We start from the raw sequence: 21,861 nt of genomic DNA, 5'->3' as shown, positions 1-21,861 counted from the left end.
AGCACCTCGATTAGGTCTTTCAGAGTTTGGAGCCCTTCAATGGTACGCTAGAACTGCGGAAGTCATATAGGTTACCTGCCTGTTGTCCTTCTAGAATATCGAGTAGACGCATTGGGTTTAACGACGCTTCAAGAGAACTGGTTGCCATCCGAAACCTCAGCTTTCCACAGGCAGAGAATCATCACGGGGGACAGCATCTCTGCTATTTTCACGACGACGGCTCCGACCGCCATTTGGACAAAGGCCCTACTCGCGCGTACATGAACCTTTATATGGGTGTCCAACCAGGCTGGCGTATCCGTCTCTTACCAAAGCTGAACGGTTTGACAAATTCGACGCCCATATGGTTGAAGGCCGCTTTGTCGGCTCTTCTGAAGGTCCGTATAAGATACATGATGTAGGACTAAACAGACTCTCGATACCCGAGATGCTACAGCAGCTCACCCTTTCCAGCCATTTCTTGATCTATGCCGAAATACGGATTGACCACAAAAAGAAGCCATGACGACTAATTCTAATATTCCATAGACTCGAATCTCAGCAGTAGTCGGGTGTACATCCTATCGCCGAGCTTGGGGATAAGATGCTCCGTCTCACAACTTCCCATCGAGTCATCGAAAGAAGGGAACGTTGATGGGTCTAAATGTGGCCTCTTTTGTCTTCTTTATCTTGCTCATACTAGCGTAAGCTGCCATGTTAATATATAATTGTCTATGACTTGAGAGTTGGGCCAAAAGTAGCGGTGAGGTTTCAACTCCACTCTCACCGGCATAGAGAGACCCGAGACATCAAGACTCCAGTGAGCTCTTGCAATCACGTCGACCGTGGATACTTGCCTAAGGCGGCCAAAGTGAATGTCTGTATTGGCGCACGATGACCTTCGCGAGCTCACCAACAGGAATGAATGTCAGTAGACATGTACAGCAGATGCCACTAAGAGCAGATCACGCTTGCGTCACGAAGTACTAACGCTCATCCTGACTGCCACGTACGCTTTTGCGGCCCTCACAGGGCCAATTGTCCAGTTCTAACAGCAGAAGGCTTGGTCAAGGGGACTCTTTCTGCTGACAAGGGCGTTGTCAAGGATCAAGTTCCTATCCCTGCAAGTGGAGCAGCAGAGCCATCCTAAAACAAAAAGCCAAAGATATCTGAGATATAAAAATCGCCCAGATATACGTATTGATTATATTATCCCAAACAAGCACTGGAATATGCCACCCCGTGGAATAGCAATGTGCTAATTGGAGAAGGTATCAACAGCATATACGGAGCAATGCGGAATTGTCAAGCCAACAATCATGGTATCAAGGACCAAGATCTTTGATTTCATGACTTTCTACCCCTTAGTCCTTGTACTGCACCAAGTGCGATGCCACCGTTTTTGTCGAGTGACTTTGATTCAATATCATTAGTTTCACAGACTCTATTCATGTGCAAGCATGATAAAGACGGGTAATTAAATCGCATTTTTATTGTCTATTATGACACCTTACAAATCAGTAGAGAACACCCCTGCAGCTCACCATGAAGAAGAAAATAAAGGAGGAAGCCTTTCGAATTTCGCCCATAGAACTCAAATCCCAAAGGTATTCACTAGGGGGGCAGACTCGGATGGTGTTTGTCTTCGCGGATAATAGAAGCCGTTAGAACTCACGCGAGCAGCCAGCAGGCACCTAATGTAGACTTGAATTTATTATAATTTAAAGCGGAATTAAGTGTTGCGAACATTAGATTATCTAAACTGGACATAGAATCAGAATATGCGGATAAATTAGATATAATAACTTAGTAGCATGGGGTTTATTAAAGTAAATACATAGAACATCTCACCTCATGAGGAGGGGGATCTTTCGATACAGGCTAATTAATGTCTTACTATGATATCCATCTGGTCCTAGGCTGTGCCTATACTGCAGGCATTAATGCGAGCAAGTTTATTATCAATGGCCTGTTAAGAGAACACGCTGGAAAGACTGAAGGACTTCGGCAGTATTTCTCTCTTAAATAACTACTGGCGTTCGACACCTTTTCTCGATTTTTCAGTGCTTCCTTTTGGGGCCATTTAGGGGCATTCCCTCGCTGTTACTCGTGCAAACGGTCGAATGCGGTGAGTCCATATATTATCTTTCTCTTAAATTACGTGATATTAAGTGGTTTAGTTAACTTTCTAGTCCATGCCACACGTTAAAATTACTGGTAATGACCGTGTTGGCTTGAGCAAGCTCCTGAGAGCAAGAGGTATCCAACATCGCAAGGATGAGCTTAACTGACTCCTGTCCATATGTCCAGCGCCAGATGGACAACCAACTAAAAGACTTCTTCGGATTCGCAAACACATATCGATGATATCGTGGTCGCGTTGAAGAGCACTCCGTGGTGTCCATTATACCGTCCGGGGATTCATTCCTACCTACCTGGCGGCGGATTTCGAGACTACTAGGTAAGCTGAGGGATGAATCTCTGGGGATCCTGCGTAAGGTCAACTTTGAAGTGGAAAATAAGATAGGAGATCGAAGACCAGACGTGACGATACTGATGCTGATGCTGTGACTTCATTTACATGGGCAAAAAGTATTCTGATTCTATGATATGTGCCTCAGCTATTTCACAGCTGGTCCTTATTCGTGCAGAAATTCTACGCTGAATGAACAGTTTCTATACGGTATAACTGTGCCAGAAGAAGTAAATATTTGCATTAGGATAGTAGAATGTAGAATATCCTCATCCACAGGACTTATACAAAATGCACTATTGATCGTCAGATGGAACAGTCGAGTTGACTAGTTAATTACGTCCAAATGAAAAAAAAAGAAGGGATACGGGGTATAGCATGCAAGGAACTGTGCAAAAACGACCGAGGAAACCAGCCAAACGCCAAGTATTAACAGAACACCAGGACAGCTCTGCAACATAATTTTCCCCCGCGACAGGTCCGCGGGAGTGTGCAGTAAAGAAAAGGAGCGTTGCGATGTATTTTCATGGCAACTCCAAGTAAAGAAGCAAAGAAAGGTGAAAAAGAAAGAGAGAGCTTCCGTGAACACAACGTTATCATCATTATCATGGCCCTTGAAAGAATGACACCGAGGGGAGATGAGCTGTCCTATGCCATGACACCCGATGCAGCAGTCCCAGAGCCCCATCGAAATCGTTTGAGACCCCCTCGAACCGCTTCTTGGCCACATCCGGCGAATGCTTTCCCCCCGGAAAGGCCCCCATCCCCCATGATCGACCCCATTCCTGGTCCGGCTTCCATTCTTCCCACTTCGCGGCCCAGTACGTATCCTGCGGAAAAGCTGATAGCCGAGAAAAGCACCACTACGCCCGCGCTGATAACCCAGGTCATAATCGTTGGGCCCCCTGCCGAATCAGCTGTTCCGGCGCGACGGCTCTTCTTAGAAGTCGAGTGGCTATGGCCTTTCGGGGAACAAGACCGCCGTTTAACCTTGGGTGCGCTGGCGTGTGGGTAAGCTGCCATCGGTACGTGGGGCTGTTTCGATCGCCGTAGCCTGGTAGAATCATGGGTCTCCGCCACTGAAGGGGCCTCTTCTTCGCTGAGTTCTTCTCCTCCCATTGCCACCGTCTCGGAGACCAGCCGAAACGACGCTGGCTGTGCCCTGGAGGGACCCGCCGGTGAGGGGAGCGGATCAGGCTTGGGCAGACCCCGCGCGGCAGCGGCACAAGACAGTAAAGTGGAAAGACTGGCACGGAGGGCAGCATCGTGATCGGCGTGATGAGAAGGCGAGATCATATTGTACGGACTATGTTGTTGATGGGACGACCTTCGAACCGAGCGGGTACTCGCCTGGGAATTTCTCCGGATCGCTGTCCGACGACTGCAGTTTGATAATTCGCTAGGTTGGGAACGACGTCTCTCGAGCGGTCGCGTCCAGGACGGATCCCGCGACGCAGGAGGATGGGAGAACACGTTGGGCTGAGGAACGAAGGGGGGACGAGCTGATGCGCATCCCAAGGGCAGTCGAGCTGTCATCCTCATCGGTCGAGTGGTTCGCATCAGACAGCGGCCCAGACGGGACCATCCCAGCTAGGGGCGGACCCCCAAGCGGCCGCTGGGCCACGTCCTCATTCGAACTGCTCAGGATACGATCCGACTCGCTCTCACTTTCTTCATATTCATCCTGGCTACTGCTCTGTTCGCGGGACGAATAGTCAACTTGAGCTGTGGTGACGGCAGCCAGATGCTGCAGTCGACGTCGTGTACTACGGCGGTGATATGGCCGGGAGCCGTTTTGTTCGACGCGAAGGCCGGTGGTAATAATATCATCATTGGTCGCAGCGGACGACAAGGAGGAGGTGGATGGCTGAGAGGAGACCTCGATCCAAGAATCTATGTAATACTGTAGTGAGTACATGTTGGGAAGGTCGTACAGTGGATGAGAGAAGGGAACAGAAATGCATGCATGTTGACCGTGCAGGGAGATCGCCAGGGGGGGGTGATGAAGAGGACAAGATAACAGCTGCCGTGGAAAAGAAGACGTACCTTCTGATCTTGGGAGCGCAAGACTGGACGGAGAGTGTGACGGTGGGAGGGGATTCTGCTGGACGTCTGGCGTCATCCGCGGACGAGGCTCCTCGTGCACCTGACCCAGTAAGTCATAGTGGGCGGGTTGCATGGTGATAGGGGAGGGTGATGGAGAGAGATGACTGGAGAAAGAGACAGCGGAGAAGAGATGGAAATGGACGATGTAATAAGAAGAATGATAGTTAGGACAAGAATCCAGCGGGGATGCGATCAGGCCACAGGAGTAGGAGCAGCGGTCAAGGAGGAAATAAGTGGATGATGAAAGAGGGGGTGGAGTCCGACTGATTATCTTATCTTGGGGGATCCGCACAAGTAGGCTGGGCTGCAGTATGGAAGTACTTTCTGAGTACGCTGAGTACGCACATCAATCAAAGGGCGAATCCAGTCGCAGAAGAAAGAGGAAGAAGGTCTTAGAGCCAGTCCTAAGTAGTCGACAAACAAGTGGCTGGCTGGCTGGGATCATCCGACGATGCACAGCTGACTTGTTCTGCCATCAGCGCAACCTCTGATCGACGATCTCTGGTCCGACAGGAGACAAGAATCTAACAATAGAATAATAAAGAAAAAAGATCATAAAAGAAGACAATGATAATAAAGAAGAAGATAAAGAGGAGACAAATAATCCTCAGCAGAAAGAATGTATTATTACAGGGTCTATCTAGCCAATCCAGGGCACTATCAACACAAAAGAACTTTTAGTAGCAAAATCAAATCAGAATCCAGCGCAATTTTCCCATGTCATCTTTCATCCATTAACTAGATTAGAAAGTCACCTTGGTGCCCTTGTACTCCGGGATCGATCCCCGACCCCGGTTGGGAGCACCGCTACCACCGCGTCCGCCGAAGCCACCGCGACCGCGACCTCCACGGTCACCACCGCGACCACGGCCGCCGCCACGACCACCAAAGCCGCCGCGACCGCCACCGCCGTTGTTGTTGGCACGGGGAGTGGTGAAGTCCAGACGCACCGGACGGCCGCTCACCTCCACGCCGCTCAGTTCACTCAAGGCCTGGCGGGCTTCATCCACCGACGAGTACTGGACGTATCCGAATCCCTTGGGACGCCCCGATTCCGGGTCGGTCGGCAGGCGGATGCCCAGAATGGTTCCCTTTTCGCCAAACACCTCGTGGATCGAGTCCTCCGTGGCACCGAAGGGGAGGTTGCCCACGAACAGCGTATCGCTTTCAGGGCTGGCCTGGTCACCGAAAGAACGAGCACGAGCCTGAGCCCGGTCCTTACCACCCGCCTGGTTGTTGGCAGGGCGTCCGGTAGCGTAATCCAGGTTGATCGTCCGGCCATCGATCTCGGTGCCCTTCATAGCTTCGAAGGCCTTGGCAGCATCAACACTGTTGGCAAACTCGACGTATCCGAATCTGGACGGGAGGTTTAGCACTGGCATGGGCAATTCGGTCGTTGGAGTTCACTTACCCGCGAGAACGGCCAGTGTCACGCTCGGTCATGATTCGCACACCAGAAAGCTCACCAAAGCTCTCAAACTCGCGCTGGAGCCAATCCTCGTCCACGTTCCAAGACAGGTTGCCAATGAAAAGGTTGGCAGATACACCGCTAGCGGGCTCTTCAGTCTTGGACTTCTTCGGAGTAGCGGAATGGTCCTCCTCAGCCTTGCGCTTCTTGGAGGCTTTGGCCGGTTCCTCACTCTCTTCGGTCTCAGAGTCGGAAGAGTCGGACGAGTTATCAGAACCAGACTCTTCGGATGAGTCTGATTCTTCAGAAGACTGGTGTCCTGTCAGCGTCCTGGCTGTTTCAAGGGCGAATTTTCAATACACATACCTTCTCAGCCTTCTTAGCATTAGCAGGAACCTCGCTGTCGGAGTCGGAGTCAGAGTCGGACTCCTCGCTGTCGCTGGAGTCATTCTTGGCCTTCTTGGGGGCCTCCTTCTCGTCAGACAATCCAGACTCGGACTCCGATTCCGACTCGGAGTCAGAGGACTCAGCAGCCTTAGCTTTAGAAGCCTTGACAACCTTAATATCCTTCTTGGGGGCCTTCTCCTCTTCAAACTCGGACTTCTCCTCTTCAGACTCGGACTCAGAGTCAGAAGACTCGGAGGAAGACTCTTCCTTCTTAGCCTTCTTCTCAGTCTTCTTGGGCTCTTCGGCCTTCTTAGCGGGCTTCTTCTCGTCCTCGCTCTCGCTCTCACTGCTGGAAGCATCCTCCATGTCCTCATCGCTATCAGAAGAGTCCGATTCGGATTCAGAAGGAGTAGGGGCCTTCTTCTTCTTCTCGTCCACCTTCTTCACCTCCTTAGCAGCCTTCTTCTCCTCCTCGCTCTCGCTCTCGCTCTCGCTGCTGGAGCTAGAGTCCATCTCCTCGTCGCTGTCGGACTCAGAGCTGCTGCTGGGAGTAGGCTCCTTCTTCTTCTTGCTCTTGGACTTCTCCTTGCTGGCGATCTCTCGAGCGATCTGCTTGCTCTTAGCCTTAGGAGACTGGGAGACCTTAGTCACACCAGCATCCTTGACCTTGCTCAGGGACTTATCAACGACCTTCTCGCCACCCTTCTTGGTAGCAGACTTAGTCTTAGACATTTTGAATCTGTGGATGGTTAGTAAACAGACAGGAAGAAGTCCAGGGTGATACAAACCACAGGCAAGACGATATGTGTGCAAATATAGAACCAACAAGACAACTCAAAAAAGTGCGGCAGTTTTTTTGTGCAATCCCACAGTCACCCGATTTTCAATAGAAATAGCAAATACGCAAATCTCAACTTAGGAGAAGAGACTCGGCACAGATACCCACAGGTAACCCACAACTGACAGCGATCAAGCCCACACGAGACGGAGAGGAGATATGCAACCGTCTATAAATGAAACCCACGAGAGTAACCCACAGATCCCACAGGAATGATTGCAATATGCCACAGCCCACAGCCCTCAGATGTATTTAGCCCACAGGATGTCTGTTGAAGTGCAACTTGGAAGATACGGCCCACGCTACTGCGACACTGAAATAGATCTAGACTGGAGGAAAATATCAACCCAGTTCTTTGATCTCCAGTTAGGAAATGGAAGGATGATGGGGAAGGGAAAGGTAAGTTAAGAAGAGAGAAGAAAATTTCTGTAGGTGAGAGCTCTGATAAGAATCGCGGGAAAAAAAAAAAAAAAAAAAAAAACTAGGGGGGTTGGCAAAAATCCTTCATACCGCCTACCGTAAACCGTCTAGTGGAAGAACTTCCACCGGAATAGTGGAGACCTCGAAGGTACACGATTGCCCACTGCCAATCAATGGGGCTGGAGTGTCACCCCCAGTACCCAGAGTTACGCCGGAGCTTTTGTGACTTCTCGCGGCGGTTTCTTAACCCTCTCTTCTGTGTTCATCTCCCACAAAAACATCCATATTCTATGGAAGGCCTTTGGTCTTAGCTCCTCTAGCTATGGCTCCTTCTACTCCTGCTTCTCATCGTCCGCGGAAGAAAAGAAAGTTTCCACTTTTCTCCGCGTCGAACGATGCTCTGATCTTGGAGACGGATGGTGGAAAGCCTACTCCAGCATTTCCATTGGTCTCTTTTCTTTGGGCTGCCCGTGCAGGTGTCTCTCTATGGCTTGTGCTGCCTCTTATTTTGATGGCCGTGGGTCTCTTTCGTTGGGCCGTCAGCTTAGGGGGCTATTCCGGTAAGTAACAATGGCATAGTATGACTATACGCACCGCATCGTGCCACTGATACTCGTTAGGCTTCCACGTACCTCCTATGCATGGCGATTTCGAAGCACAAAGACACTGGATGGAATTGACAATCCATTTACCTATGTCAAAGTGGTATACGTACGACCTACAGTACTGGGGGCTTGACTACCCGCCATTGACAGCATATCATAGTTGGGTGGTAGGAAAGATGTACTTGAAAGCCTATTCTCTTAATTTTTCTCTTTTTTCTAACTGGAGCAGTGGCACTCTGTTCGAACCTTCTTGGTTTGCCCTAGATGAATCCCGTGGCTTCGAACACCCTCGGTTGAAAGTATTTATGCGTGCAACCGTGGTTGTTTCTGAGTACCTTATCTATATCCCAGCTATTGTCAATTTCTTGCGGCGCTATTCGCGGATGCAAGATGTTCCCGTATGGTCTACCTCGATTGCCCTCGTTGCCATCCTACTGCAGCCGGCAACCATTCTCATCGATCATGGCCATTTCCAATACAACACCGTGATGCTAGGTCTTGTTGTTGCAAGTCTGGATGCTATCCTGGCGGGGCGCATGCTCTGGGCCTGTATCTTTTTCGTGGGTGCTCTGGGGTTCAAACAAATGGCCCTCTACTATGCACCTGTTATGTTTGCTTTTCTTCTGGGTGTCTGCATTTTCCCTAAGATCCGGATCCTCCGTCTTCTTTGTATCTCTATTGTCACACTTGCTGCTTTCGCAGCTCTATTCGCCCCACTGATAGTGGGTGCGACTGGTGTTGACGCTCGAAACAGTTTAACTTCGCTTCCAGAGCCACCATTGCTGCAAGCACTACCAATCCAGTTCGACAAAACCTCTCTGTTCTACGCTCCCTTGTTTCAATTAACGCAGATCATCCACCGAGTCTTCCCCTTTTCGCGTGGCTTGTTCGAAGACAAGGTCGCAAACTTCTGGTGTGCTCTTCATACATTCTACAAGCTTCATCGGTTTGAAGCGGGTTTTGTCCAACGAGTGTCCCTCGGTGCCACATTGGCATCCATCTTCATACCCTGTGCTATTGTCTTCCGGCATCCGCGCGCTTCGCTTCTCCTTCCGGCCCTGTCCTGTGTGGCCTGGGGGTTCTTTCTGTTTTCATTTCAGGTCCATGAGAAGAGCGTCCTTCTACCTCTGCTACCTATGACGCTCTTGCTTGCTGGCGACGGGGGATTAAGCAAGGAAACGCGGGCCTGGGTAGGATGGGCCAACATGCTTGGTTGTTGGACGATGTATCCGCTCCTTCAACGCGACGAACTTCGAGTACCGTACTTCGTTATGTCGCTGCTCTGGGCTTATCTGCTGGGCCTTCCACCGACCTCGCTGGAAATCTACCGAACTCGCACTTCTTCCCCGGATGACTCGGACCCACGCTCCTATCTACACATCAGCACGAAGCTCCTCCATGTCTGCTTTTATCTAATTATGATTGTGTGGCACGTGCTGGAGGCCTTCGTTCCGACACCGGCTGGGAAGCCTGACCTATGGGTCGTGCTAAACGTGCTTGTCGGTGCAGGAGGGTTTGGCATTGCATACCTGTGGTGTTTGTGGAATCTGATATCTCAGTGCCGCATGATTGATCGCAAGACAGCGGAAGAAGCTCGGAAAAAGAAGCAGTAGTACGGAGTACCGTGGGAGCGTCTATAGACATAGATTGGTTATGGAGTTTAGTTGAATGATACCCGGTTCGGTTTAAGTTTGTTGAATGAGCAATAAGATAAGGATGGCGAAACGAACAGCCCATACGCACGTTTGACGTATACTAATCCCAGACAGACTATTCAGAGACACCAGTTGTAATATGCATCTATTGTACAAAGAAAGGAGATGTATCTATACCCCCAAGAAGTGCAAGTAATATACATGAAATGCAGCCCAAAAACCCGACACCAAACACCTTGCCGACAGACAAGCCAGTTGACAGGGACCTGGTCGTAGAAACAATGACCGTAACAATCGAACCCAAGATTTAGACCTTGAAACCGAACCCTGCCATACAGGACTTGTACTGATCGATCATGGACTTACACTCCTGCGTCGGGTCGTCGGACTTCGAGAACAGCATGCAATCATCCCGAGCCGTCTTCTCTTCTTTGCAGACGCAGCATGGCTGTTTGATGAGATCAGCCGGAGTCTTTTTCACTGCGACTGCAATCTTCAACATACCTTGGGCTTTTCCGCCGTAGTTGACTGGGCAGCAGCCGGTGTGGGAGTCTTCTCGAAAGGGCCTAGATTGAGAGATGGACATATTAGAGATCCGGAGATTTAGGTTGAAGTAACGATGTAGAGAGCACCGCAAATAAAGGAAGAGCCTTACCGCTGAAAATACCGAAGAGAGACATTTTCAAGAACCTTGCAGCAAAGAGTGAGATAACTAAGAAGTAAGTAATTGAGAAGTAAGTAATCAATCAGGAAAAAAGGCCCTGCTGAATAATGACGCGATGGCGCCGTTGGTCTCTGCAGTTCGCTGAAGGAGTACTCTGGATGTCCAATCGGGTTTAGCGCGGGACGGCCTTGTCAGTAACGATGAAATGACACCTTAGGCTCTATAGTGTCGCGCTTTTTTTCTCCCCTTTTTTGCCTCCTCGCTCGCACTCCTTCACCACCTTTTCTTTTGTTGATCGCTCGACCTTCTGCAGTGTCTATCCAGGCAGCTTTCAAGACTGATTGATTTTTGGACCTTTCCCTTGTCACCCCATTGAGCCCTTCAGTCTTGAACCCCCCTGAATTACCCCACCATGGTCCCTCCAAAGGTCTTTTCGCTGGAAGGCAAAGGCCTCAAGCTCGACACCGCAGAGGATGTTGAGGCCCATATCAAGCCTTTGTTGGAAGCTACAGATTATACGGAGATTCGTCTGGGTGGAAATACTTTTGGAGTGACCGCCTGTGAGCGATTCGCTTCAGCCTTTTCCACGCAAATGAATCTGGAAGTGGCCGAGCTGGCCGACATTTTCACCTCGCGTCTGATCGAAGAGATTCCCGATGCTCTGACCCATCTTCTGAATGCCCTTCTTGCGATTCCCTCCCTCCACACCGTCAACCTCTCCGACAACGCTTTCGGCAAACGGACCTCGAAGCCCCTCGTCGACTTCCTCTCGCGCCATATCCCTTTGCGCCACCTGATTTTGAACAATAACGGTATGGGTCCCGATGCCGGAGCGGAAATTGCCGACGCACTCAAGGAGCTTGCAGAGCGCAAGGAGGAAGCACGCAAAGCGGGCAAGGAGGTCGCTTCCTTGGAGAGCATCGTCTGTGGGCGGAACCGTCTGGAGAACGGCAGTATGGCGGCCTGGGCACGTGCCTACGAGGTGCATGCGGCAGGCATCCGTTCCGTGAAGATGACCCAGAATGGTATCCGTCAGGAGGGTATCTCTCTGCTCCTGAGGGAGGGTCTTCGTCATGCCGCCGGGCTGGAAGTACTCGACCTGCAGGACAATACTTTCACCGTCACGGGATCGACTGCCCTGGCCGAAGTGGTCCCTGGATGGCCATCCTTACGCGAACTCGGCGTTGGTGATTGCCTGCTCTCCCCTCGCGGAGGTGTCAAACTTGCCCAGGCTCTGGCTGGGGCTAAGAACCAGAAACTGGAGACCCTGCGCCTGCAGTACAACGACATCACTGCCGAAGGTGTCAAGCAGTTCCTCCACGCAACCAAGACTGCGTTGACGTCGCTGCGCCGCATTGAACTGAATGGGAACAAGTTCATGGAAGACGACGATGATGTGACTGAGCTGCGGGAGGTTTTGGAGGCGCGCAAGGAAGAGCACGGCAAGGACGATGATCCGGAGGATATGTGGGGGGTGGACGAGCTGGACGAGCTCGAGGAAGAAAGCGAGGAAGAGGAGGAAGAAGAGGAGGCGGAGGAAGAGGAAGAGGCGAAGGAAGAAGAAGAGGAAGAGGAACATAAAACAGAGAAGCTGCTCAAAGACACTGCGCTGTCCGAGAATAAGACGGTCTCCCAAAAGAAGGACGCGAACGTGGAGAAACTGGCTGAAGCTCTGGAAAAGACTGCCCTGTAGGCCGTCCATCGCTCTTGGAGACCAGTCATCCAAGCCCTCCCTTTATTGTCTTATACCCCCGATCCCATACCAGGAATGAGTCGTGCGCAGGAGAATAAATGATGGAACGGATACCGGGTCTATCACCTGCCAGGATACAGTGAGTTCGGAATGACCGTCATCGGATGTCTCCAGCTTGACCCGAAGGCGCAGGCCAGCAGATGATGCCGCTGGTCATTCTTCGCTCCATCACCCACCATATGTTGCATTTACATTTAGATCAGATCCCATGTCCTGCAAGTTTTGATGCCCAGCCCTTGTTTTTGGACTTAATTTCTTTCCAGGGCGTGGGATATAGATTCCTACTGGCCAGATGTTCCTGACCCGCATCATGTTAACCCGCTACGATGTATATAACGGCTTAGAAAAATGGATTATGTGCAATAGCTCCTCTAGATCCTTAGTACATAGATATATCCATAGTAGAACCTTACGATGACCCAAGGGACTACTATCGGAACGCCTGCCTAAACGGGCAATCTGGGCTTGGCATCGCGGCGGCGCTTCAACTTGTTCTCTTTCCTTCTTTCCTTCTTCCATCGCCATCTTCCACCCCTCATCCTGTCGCTACGCTCCTTTCTCCGCTCCAAATCATCTGGGTCGTCATCGACATCGTTCACTCCCTTTAGATCTACCGTGGCTATCTCCAGCGCGTGGGCTTTCGAAGTGTCTATCTAGATATACGTACTGGAAGTGAGTGAGTGCGCACCCCCTCCCTGCATTCCATCTACCATCGTCTTCCACGTCAGGAGTTTATGCCCAGTGTATCGCATGCGCAATGCCAGAGGAATCTTGGGATTCGAACTCACGAGTTTACGGTCGGATATCCGGCCAGCCAGCCACGTGCTTCTGGAGCGACCCATGCGCATGGATCAGTTGTCGGACTCTTTTCTGTGCATTCGTCAGTCGGACTGCTACTTGATTGTGGTATATTCTTGAAGATGTGCTTGGTATCTTGGAGTCTGGTTCGATACATGGCAGGAATGGGCTGCCCTTTTCACTGGCCTCATCATCGTACTATTTAACATCCCACTGGTTCTGTTCGCTAACTAGAGGATTTCCATGTAAATAGGCGCTCCCGCAGCCTCCCATCCTATCATTCATTATCCCATCTTTCTCGGATCATCACTGTGGCAATGGACGCAAAGGAAATCGAACTTAAGGCCAAGGCCTTAACGAAGGCCGCAACGCAGAACGAACCTTCAGCAAATATTGTGCCACTGCTTAAAGAACTGCAACAGGGTGTGAAGGCGACTGAGGATCTGCTACGGTCCACCCGAGTGGGGATCATTGTAAACAAGTTCAAACAACACAAATCACCCGATGTCGCCCGGTTGTCTAGCGAAATCGTCTCCAAGTGGCGCAACGAAGTCAACAAGCAAAAAGCCGGCGGATCGCCCAGTGCCAGCCAGCGGTCGAGTGGATCACCGCGCCCAGCACAGAATGGAACCGCATCGCCTGCCGGGACGACACCGTCAGACAAGACATCGAAACTGTCGGTTCCGCCGGATCGACGCTCGTGGAAGGCAGACAGCGTGGACATCAATCAGACGGGAAACAAGATTCGGAACAGCTGCATTGGGCTGATGTATGATGGACTGTCTCTGAACTCGACGGAGTCGCCGCGATCCGTCCTGTCCAAGGCGTCGGCTGTAGAGGCGGCTGCATACGCAGTATATGGACCGGAGACCAAGGAACAATACCGCACCAAGATCCGCAGCTTGTACCAAAATCTCAGGAACAAGTCGAACCCGACCCTCCGAGTGCGTGTGCTCGGCAACGAGGTGACGCCCGATCAGTTCGTCAAGATGACGCACGATGAGTTGCGATCGGCGGAGCAGCGCGAACAGGATCGCAGGATCCAAAAGGAGAACATGGACAAGGCCATGGTGGCACAAGCAGAACGCAGCATCAGTACTAGTCTGCAGTGTGGTAAATGTGGACAGCGCAAGGTCACGTACACGGAAGCTCAGACACGCAGTGCAGACGAACCAATGACGCTGTTCTGTACGTGTTTGAACTGTGGCAAGTCATGGCGACAGTGAATTGAAGCTGCTAGTCTTTTTATATTTATTTCTTTTATCGTGTCGTTTTTAATCTACCATCAAGGTTGTCAAAGTATTACCCAGGCATGGAGTTTCATGGATTGCTTAAAAGGTGAACATTTCTACAGTCTTGGGGAGAGGGGGGTGAGCGATGGGACTGGTAACATGAATGAATCTTGGATTTTAAGATGGTGATAGATCTATCGAGCATTGACTGGTGAGTGCTATGTGTATCTATCCAGATAGAGAAGAATCCGTCAGACTTTATGATGTAATCATAAACTCGAAAGGTAAATATAGTAAATACAGTAAATCAAGTTTTCATACTTTTATCCCTGTTACATCAATTCCGCCCTTCATTTGTTGTCTAGTCCTACTCGACCAACATACCAACTGGCACTTGGTCTGTGTGATGTCCATCCTTCTGTTCTATCCACACATCCCACATCCTGAGATCGAAATTCAGGCCCATCGTCACAAGCACAAGAGCCAGGCAAAGAAAGAAAGTCCAATCCAAAATGCCATCACGAACTGACCTGATCAACCCTGTGCAATCCCTCAACACAGCGTTCTCAACCTCCGCGCTTCTGTCCAACTTCACCAGCTCGATCACGAACCCGACCATCGTCATCGAGCACGGCCCCCCGGAACTACTGCCCTACTTCGGGCGCAAATCCACCGGCCCCGATGCCATAGTCACGTACTTCGGTCTCATTGCGGAGCGCGGCCCTCGAGAACGTGGCGTGGGAGGACGAGAAGCAGTGGTTGGTGGATGAGAAGAACCTGGGAGTGAAGTTACACGGTGAAGTTACATGGAGAAGCCCAGTTTCTGTGGAAAGATACGGAGTAAGATGTCGACGGAATTTGCGCATCGGGTACAACTGGTCGAGAGGAGGATGGCGATGTGAAGATCCTGGTGCATGATGCGTGGCAGGATTCCGGGGCGGCTTATTTGGCATTGTCGGGGTAGTTGGGTGAGTCTTTATATCTTTAGATGCGTATTCTCTGGTTTCTCAGGGAGTAGGTGTTCATTGTTGGGATACATGACGGATATATGGTGAGTAGTATGGTATGCATGTGTCTGTGTTGTGAATGGCTCAATCAATATCGAATTGATAATTCCAACACACATATCCAAATCGTTCATCCGTATGGAAACCATTCGTAGGAGAATCACATTGAGTGTACGCCTTTGCACTCGGCACAATCATCAAGTAGGTGCTCCTCGTCCGAAGGTGTTAAATCACAGCCCGAAGGTCCATACTCCACCATGAAAGTCTGCTCGGTCAACCAGCTCTGGCCGTCGATGACCCAGTTGATGTACCCTGTGCACTGGAACTTGTGTCTGTGGTTTGCCTGCGCCCAGGTGAGTGTGACTAGGTTTTCCTATCGTCTGTTGGGCAGGCCTTGGGGTGCTAGACCTCGGAGACTTCAGATATACACATCGTGTCGGTTACATGCCGACAGCTTCGCTGCTTTCTTGTCCATCTCTATCGCTGCCATGCTCTGCGAAACTGCAGAGACTTTGCCAATCAACAACACCCTGGGCAGCAACTCAGAGTTCATATTTAAAACCCAAGCATCCACAAACGACATGCATCAGAAGCCAATTCCGCACGTCCAACTGCACGGTGTGACAAAGAATCCTGACCGGTCAGGTGAGCATCTGACGGAGTGGCAGATAAACTAATTATTGTGATTCTATCGAGGATAGTTTGGCATGGAGACATGAGTTGTTTATCGACGGTATCGAAGGAGAGCCGCGCGATGAACGACAGCACGTGATGGCGAGCCTCAAGAGGATCCAAAAGAGAAAGAAGAAGCGCAAGGTGGAGAAGGCATAGATGCAGTTGGAAGTGGAAATGAATACACAGGCATCGATCAGCTCATTCTAGACGGAGTGGAACTCAGTGACAAAACATACAGAGACGGATGATAATAATCACGAGGATACGCACCTCTGTCAGATATAATTACCATTACGCCACAAAGAGTAGAGCTGTTACAATTCGTGTGTAGTACTCGTATATCTGCCTATTCTGACAAATTGCTGGGATATGAAGCAATCAACACGCTGGAGTGCATCCACTTGAGATCCAACTAATATTACGACACCCTCACCGCGTCTCCTGATCGGGCGTCGTCCGAGACCAACAGGGGAGCTTCTCACCGAATTGGGATTAAATCAATAAACCATCATCCAACGAGGCCCACCGTGCCTGCCAAGTGCAGGAATATATGCAGCAAGTGGGGGCATTAGTAGCTGATCCCAAATCGCCCCCAGCGCACAAAAATCCTTCGGCGCAGCCGAAGTTTTCCCAGTAGCAGTAATTAGTGCAGTCTACAGTAAAAAGAAGAGCAGGCGAAATTCTTTGAAAACCCTTGATTTGAACTAAATTTACCACTATTAAGTGACATACATACATGTGGAAGAAAATAAGTTGGCTCTATGCAGAGACAAGGTAATAAAAAGGGGAAAAGTCTATAATACGGGTAAAAGGGGTATGCAGCTGGGCCCAGAAGCCAGCTCATGCATGTATGCGAAAGTGATATCCAGATCGGACCATATTAGATTAAGGGGAAGGACCGCAATCAAGCGTTTACTCATCCTCCTCCACTTCGGCACGAGCGCCAAGGGTGTATCGCGACTTGCCGCTAGCGTCGGTCTCGTGTTCAATAGCCAGCTTAGAGAGGTGTCCTAGGAGGTTCTCGATCTGGGTATCAGCCTTGGAGCGGTTCTTACGACCAAGGTTGTCAAGGGCAGGGATGATCGTAAGGATGTAGTACACCACGGCAATGATGATGGTGACACCAATGGAGTAGGCCCAGATAACAACGACAGTGACGATGTCGACATCGCCGTTGACGGAGAACTCAGCCTTGCTGGGAGGGCTGGTCTGGCGGTAGTCACCTGAGAGCCAGCCGAAGACGGCGAACAGGGTGGCGAGTACATCGACAAGGAAGATAGCGCCAACCAACTGCCACGAGGGCCACGTCTTGCCGCCACGGGTAACGAAGATCAGCCAGTTCTCAGTAAGGGCGACTTCCAGGAAGAGAATCTCCTGAGGAGAACCAAAGTTCTGGATAATACCACCATTGGTCATGAAGAGAGAGGCACGGATGATCCAGGTAGCACCGGCGAGGAGGACACCGAGGACGATGGAGATCACCCAGATCTTAGGCAGCTGCCACTCGACAGGGCGCTGCTCGAAGTGGGCATTGTCATAGGCGACGGCAATAGTGGCAAGATCAGCGAACAGGGCGATAAACACAATCAGATCGGCACGGATGGTCTCGTCGATGATAATCATGGAGGTGACAAGGTAGATCTCCAGGTGGAGACACAAGGCGATACGATACTGAATGTAGGCCTTCATACGCTGGAAGATCTGACGGGCAAGCTTGATAGCATCGACAATGGTGCTCAGACCAGGGGCAAGGAAGACGATATCAGCAGCGGCCTGGGCAGCTTCGGTAGAACCTTCGACGGCGATACCGCAGTCAGCCTTCTTAAGGGAAGGAGCGTCGTTAACACCGTCACCAGTCATGGCAGTCAAGTGACCACGCTGCTGCAACATCTCGACGACCTGGTACTTGTGCTCGGGGAACACTTCGGCGAAACCATCGGCCTTCTCCACGAGGTCGTGTTGGGCAGAGCCCGCAAGACCACCGTGAATGAGACGCTCAGAGTCGTAGACCTTAGTGCTGAGGGCAAGCATCTTGCAAGTTTCCTTGGCAATGGCAATAGCATCACCAGTTAACATCTTAACGGACAGACCGAGGTGCTGGGCCTCAGCAATGGTGTGCGCAGTGTCCTCACGAGGGGGATCAAACATGGGGTACATGCCCAGCAGTTGCCAGGGCTCACCCTCCTTCTGGACAGCAACACCAAGGGAACGGAAACCACGGCGAGCGAATTCGGTGGCCTTGTCACGGAAGAGCTGGGCCTCCTCCTCGGAGCACTCAGACATGTTAAGAATGGCCTTGGGAGCACCCTTGGCACATACGTAACGGACGCCGTCGCAAGTGCAGACAGTAGTAATACGCTTGGATACGGGATCGAAAGGAGTGTATTTCTCAGTCACCCAGTTGCGAGCAAGGATCTCACGAGCCTTGGGGTAACGGCGGAGAGTCAGGATAGTAACCTTATCGATAGGGTCCAAGTTCTTGACATTGTGGTTGGAAGCAATGGCAGCGACAGCCATCATCCAGTTGACATCGACCCCCTCATTTACATAGGGTTCACGGATGGAGAGCTGGTTAGCGGTAAGGGTACCAGTCTTGTCAGAGCACAGAATATCGACACCAGCGAGAGACTCGATGGCAGTAAGCTTCTGGACAATGGCCTTCTGCTCGGCGAGGTAGGCAGCACCGACAGCAAGAGTGGTAGTAGTAACGACCGGGAGACCGACAGGGACACCAATAATGAGGAGAATCAAGGTGTAATGGAGCAGGTTGTTGTTTTCATCTTCAGGGGTGGCGATCTTCAAGTGACGGTAGAAACCACCAATCCAGGCAGCGAGAATCCAGAACATAACAAGGACGAGCAGGGTGGTACCAATGTTGTCCATGACAGCCTTGAAGTGGCCAGAATCCTTAGCACCCTGTACAAGAGCAGCAGTCTTACCGACGAAAGACTGCTTAGCGGTAGCGACAACGATACCGTAGGCCTTGCCACGCTTGCAACCAGTGGTATAGTAGCAAGTGTCGGCCATGTACTTGTCGACAGCGAGGGATTCACCAGTGATGGCGGACTGATCAACGGCGACCAGGGAGACGCCAGCACGGGCTTCAATACCGCCATCCTCATCGTCGTCCTTCTCCTTAAGAGTGTCGTCGTTGGCCTGGACCAAGTATTCCTTGTAGGTGTCGAACATCTCAGGCTTGGAGTAGTCGCAGATCAGGCGGACATCAGCAGGGACAACGGTACCTTCCTCGACAATAACCTATAGGAATGATCATGTTAGCTAGGTAGGTCTCGAAAGGCAACGCAGGAAAATCTTACAATGTCACCAGCAACGAGCTCACGAGCAAGGATTTCCTGTTCCTGGCCATCACGAACGACAACAGCCTTCATGGCAATGTCACCCTTCAAACTAGCAACAACATCGGCAGCCTGCTTTTCTTGATACCAACCAACGACAGCGTTAAGCAATAGAATACCAATAATGACACCAAGATCAATCCAGTCACGCAGACCAGCAGCCAGAAGCACGGCAAGTTCCATAACTGCATGCTGATATTAGTATGGTCAATCCAATCGGTAAGATTTTGCCTAGTACTCACCATAAAGAATAGGACCACGGAAGTAACCAATAAACTGAACGAAGAAGTTGGTCTTCTCAGTGGTCAACTCGTTCCACCCAGTTCTCTTGCGACGGGGCTCAATGTCGCTGGAGCGAAGACCGGAACGCAAATCGGTCTCGAGCCACTCATCAGGGCAGACGAATCCATCCTCAACACCATCAGCCTTCGCACCCCCAAATTTGTACCAGGGCTTCTTCTTCTTGTTCTTGTTAGACAAAGCACCGGCACTAGAAGTCGAACCGCGACGGCCGTCGCGAGCGGTCGAGATGTAGCGGTTTAAAGCACCATACTCATCAAGACCAGCGCCGTCGTTCACATCAGCAGCACTGCGAGAATGGTCACCATTCTCTACATCAGGAGCATAGGAGATTCTCCGCTCCGCCATTGTTGCTTCGGCTCACAAAGCCTTAGGAACCCAACGATATGAGCAGATGCAAACAAAAGATGACTGGAATGGCAAGAGTCGGAATTCCTATAAAAAGAAGAAGAGGAGGGGAATCAAAATGAAGGGGGCAGGGAGAATGTACTCTTTAATATTTTGGGGGAATTGATTTGCACGGGACCTGGACAAACACGTCTTGTCTCCTAAGCTCCAACGGGCGACCTTCCCTGTGCGTAAGCCCTCAATTTAATAATTTTTTTTTTTTTTTTTTTTTTTTTTTTTTTTTTTTTTTTGGCCTTCTGAGCTAATAATGGGGTGGTGTGGCCGGGAGCAGTAGCCACTCGATTGAAAAGTTCACTGACCCTAGTAAGGACCAGTGGGTGAATGACCGAGGCGACCCTCACTTTGCCTCTTTTGTTCTTTCCTCCCACGCACACACATTTTTCTGCTTAACGGGACGCCCCTGAGGAATTTTCCTGTCCTTTTTTCTTTATTTTTCTTTTTGTTTTTCATTTTCTTTTTTACTATTTCCCTCTTTGGTTTGGCTCTCCAGAAACCAGTGGGACCCTCACCATATTAGGTCTAGCGTGTCCCTGTAGAAAACTCTGCCCTTTCCATAGTATATCACAATGGTACGCGCCTTACAGAGTACGCTTCTGGTTCTTTTGTCCCTACCTATACTCGATGGAGTAACTTCTACTCTATGTTTAGTCTCCATGACCGGCAGAACTGTGCCGAGTTCGCCCCCTCCTCCACTTCCTCTCCATACAGAGTACAGCTACAGTGAGAGGCTATCTCCGGTCAGGACGGAAATTCTGGGGAGTGAAGATACGGTACCGTGTCTCGGTACGGTCGGTCAAGAGACGGAATTTTCCTGCGCCTCAACAGCTGGCAGGCGTCGATTTTATTTAGGCATTGACATTTTCTTTCCGGCTCCTCGGCCGGACAAGCCATGGAAAGAATTATCGACCTTCCATACTTTGCCTCTCGTTTGCCCCTATCAGTGCCAGATGTTATGTTTTGTGTGGAAGAGCTTTCCGTAAGAGAGTCCAGGAGACCTAATGATGATTTCTTACAGTACGGCTGTACGGCATGACCGACCAAAAGACCTACTATGCCGCGTGCGGGTAGCCGGCTGGTCATTAATTTTCCAGATCCTTTCCCTCTCTTCCACCCATTTTCTCTTTTACTATGCGCGATTTTCCAGCCAGCTGCGACAGGGCCCTTTTTTCTTCCCGTAGCATAAGGTAATTTGATTTAAAAAATAGCAATCATCATAGTACAGATTGGTTCAGGGCTGAAGCAATTGGGACGGAACCAAGCTAAAAAATAATTGAAACCAACAGAAGGACAAGGAAAAACTATCTGTCGCATTGGAATGCATTCTTAACTGTATACAGTACATATGTAGGTATCCTTTAAATTTTTGATTTGATTTGCTAACTTGCAGTGACAGTCAAGAGCATTAATTATTCGATTGCCTTGCAGAAGAGTAATCAAATATCATATCTCCAAGGACATGACTATCTAATCTAGATACACACCGAGAAGAATCAAGATTTTCCAGTCATCCCGTCAACATCCTCGGTACTGTAGTTGGCGTAGCTACCGTGAAATACAAATCAGATTGGACAAAAGGATTATCCACTCAGGGTTCGAGGACTAATTCATTCGTACAAGACATTTCTCCCATTACATAAGTACTAACTTAACAAATTACCTACGATGGCAATACAGAGTACCTGCTTCGAGGCCAACTTACAACTAAGTGTTTCTTATTGCAGCAGATTATTTCGATCCCTACCTACTCTCTGGAGACCCCAGATACCGATGGTTACTAATGCCAGCATTCAGGCCCAT

At 50.3% G+C, this 21,861-nt stretch overlaps 9 protein-coding genes across 9 annotated transcripts; 4 read left to right on the top strand and 5 right to left on the bottom strand.

Annotated features, from left to right (window-relative positions):
- Nucleotides 1–3,100: 3,100 nt before the first annotated feature.
- On the bottom strand, nt 3,101–3,748 carry ATNIH1004_007293 (uncharacterized protein; the record flags this gene model as incomplete). The annotated part of the gene is made up of 1 exon (XM_033571918.1): nt 3,101–3,748. One exon carries the CDS (start codon nt 3,746–3,748, stop codon nt 3,101–3,103), a length of 648 nt encoding a protein of 215 aa, XP_033425233.1.
- A 103-nt stretch (nt 3,749–3,851) lies between these two features.
- Nucleotides 3,852–4,631, bottom strand: ATNIH1004_007292 (uncharacterized protein; the record flags this gene model as incomplete). The annotated part of the gene is made up of 2 exons (XM_033571917.1): nt 3,852–4,345; nt 4,499–4,631. The coding sequence occupies 2 exons, from the start codon at nt 4,629–4,631 to the stop codon at nt 3,852–3,854; spliced, it is 627 nt and encodes a 208-aa protein (XP_033425232.1).
- A 670-nt stretch (nt 4,632–5,301) lies between these two features.
- On the bottom strand, nt 5,302–7,085 carry ATNIH1004_007291 (putative nucleolin protein Nsr1; the record flags this gene model as incomplete). The annotated part of the gene is made up of 3 exons (XM_033571916.1): nt 5,302–5,914; nt 5,970–6,277; nt 6,333–7,085. 3 exons carry the CDS (start codon nt 7,083–7,085, stop codon nt 5,302–5,304), a joined length of 1,674 nt encoding a protein of 557 aa, XP_033425231.1.
- An 848-nt stretch (nt 7,086–7,933) lies between these two features.
- ALG6 (dolichyl-P-Glc:Man(9)GlcNAc(2)-PP-dolichol alpha-1,3-glucosyltransferase ALG6) lies at nt 7,934–9,829 on the top strand (the record flags this gene model as incomplete). The annotated part of the gene is made up of 3 exons (XM_033571915.1): nt 7,934–8,171; nt 8,232–8,394; nt 8,446–9,829. 3 exons carry the CDS (start codon nt 7,934–7,936, stop codon nt 9,827–9,829), a joined length of 1,785 nt encoding a protein of 594 aa, XP_033425230.1.
- A 349-nt stretch (nt 9,830–10,178) lies between these two features.
- COX17 (copper metallochaperone COX17) lies at nt 10,179–10,551 on the bottom strand (the record flags this gene model as incomplete). The annotated part of the gene is made up of 3 exons (XM_033571914.1): nt 10,179–10,319; nt 10,376–10,437; nt 10,527–10,551. The coding sequence occupies 3 exons, from the start codon at nt 10,549–10,551 to the stop codon at nt 10,179–10,181; spliced, it is 228 nt and encodes a 75-aa protein (XP_033425229.1).
- Nucleotides 10,552–10,947: 396 nt separating this feature from the next.
- Nucleotides 10,948–12,228, top strand: ATNIH1004_007288 (GTPase-activating protein RNA1; the record flags this gene model as incomplete). Its single annotated transcript, XM_033571913.1, has 1 exon — nt 10,948–12,228. One exon carries the CDS (start codon nt 10,948–10,950, stop codon nt 12,226–12,228), a length of 1,281 nt encoding a protein of 426 aa, XP_033425228.1.
- Nucleotides 12,229–13,403: 1,175 nt separating this feature from the next.
- Nucleotides 13,404–15,088, top strand: DST1 (transcription elongation factor DST1; the record flags this gene model as incomplete). The annotated part of the gene is made up of 2 exons (XM_033571912.1): nt 13,404–14,274; nt 14,880–15,088. 2 exons carry the CDS (start codon nt 13,404–13,406, stop codon nt 15,086–15,088), a joined length of 1,080 nt encoding a protein of 359 aa, XP_033425227.1.
- Nucleotides 15,089–15,582: 494 nt separating this feature from the next.
- ATNIH1004_007286 (uncharacterized protein) lies at nt 15,583–16,156 on the top strand (the record flags this gene model as incomplete). Its single annotated transcript, XM_033571911.1, has 2 exons — nt 15,583–15,965; nt 16,027–16,156. 2 exons carry the CDS (start codon nt 15,583–15,585, stop codon nt 16,154–16,156), a joined length of 513 nt encoding a protein of 170 aa, XP_033425226.1.
- Nucleotides 16,157–16,912: 756 nt separating this feature from the next.
- ATNIH1004_007285 (uncharacterized protein) lies at nt 16,913–20,004 on the bottom strand (the record flags this gene model as incomplete). Its single annotated transcript, XM_033571910.1, has 3 exons — nt 16,913–19,258; nt 19,318–19,541; nt 19,599–20,004. The coding sequence occupies 3 exons, from the start codon at nt 20,002–20,004 to the stop codon at nt 16,913–16,915; spliced, it is 2,976 nt and encodes a 991-aa protein (XP_033425225.1).
- Between the last annotated feature and the right edge of the window lie 1,857 nt (nt 20,005–21,861).

This window comes from Aspergillus tanneri, assembly GCF_003426965.1.
Source record: "Aspergillus tanneri strain NIH1004 chromosome Unknown AapTan_7_pilon_pilon_pilon, whole genome shotgun sequence".
Classification (NCBI taxonomy): domain Eukaryota; kingdom Fungi; phylum Ascomycota; class Eurotiomycetes; order Eurotiales; family Aspergillaceae; genus Aspergillus; species Aspergillus tanneri.
Note: the sequence above shows the minus strand (reverse complement) of the source record. Positions and strands in the feature narration are given on the sequence as shown.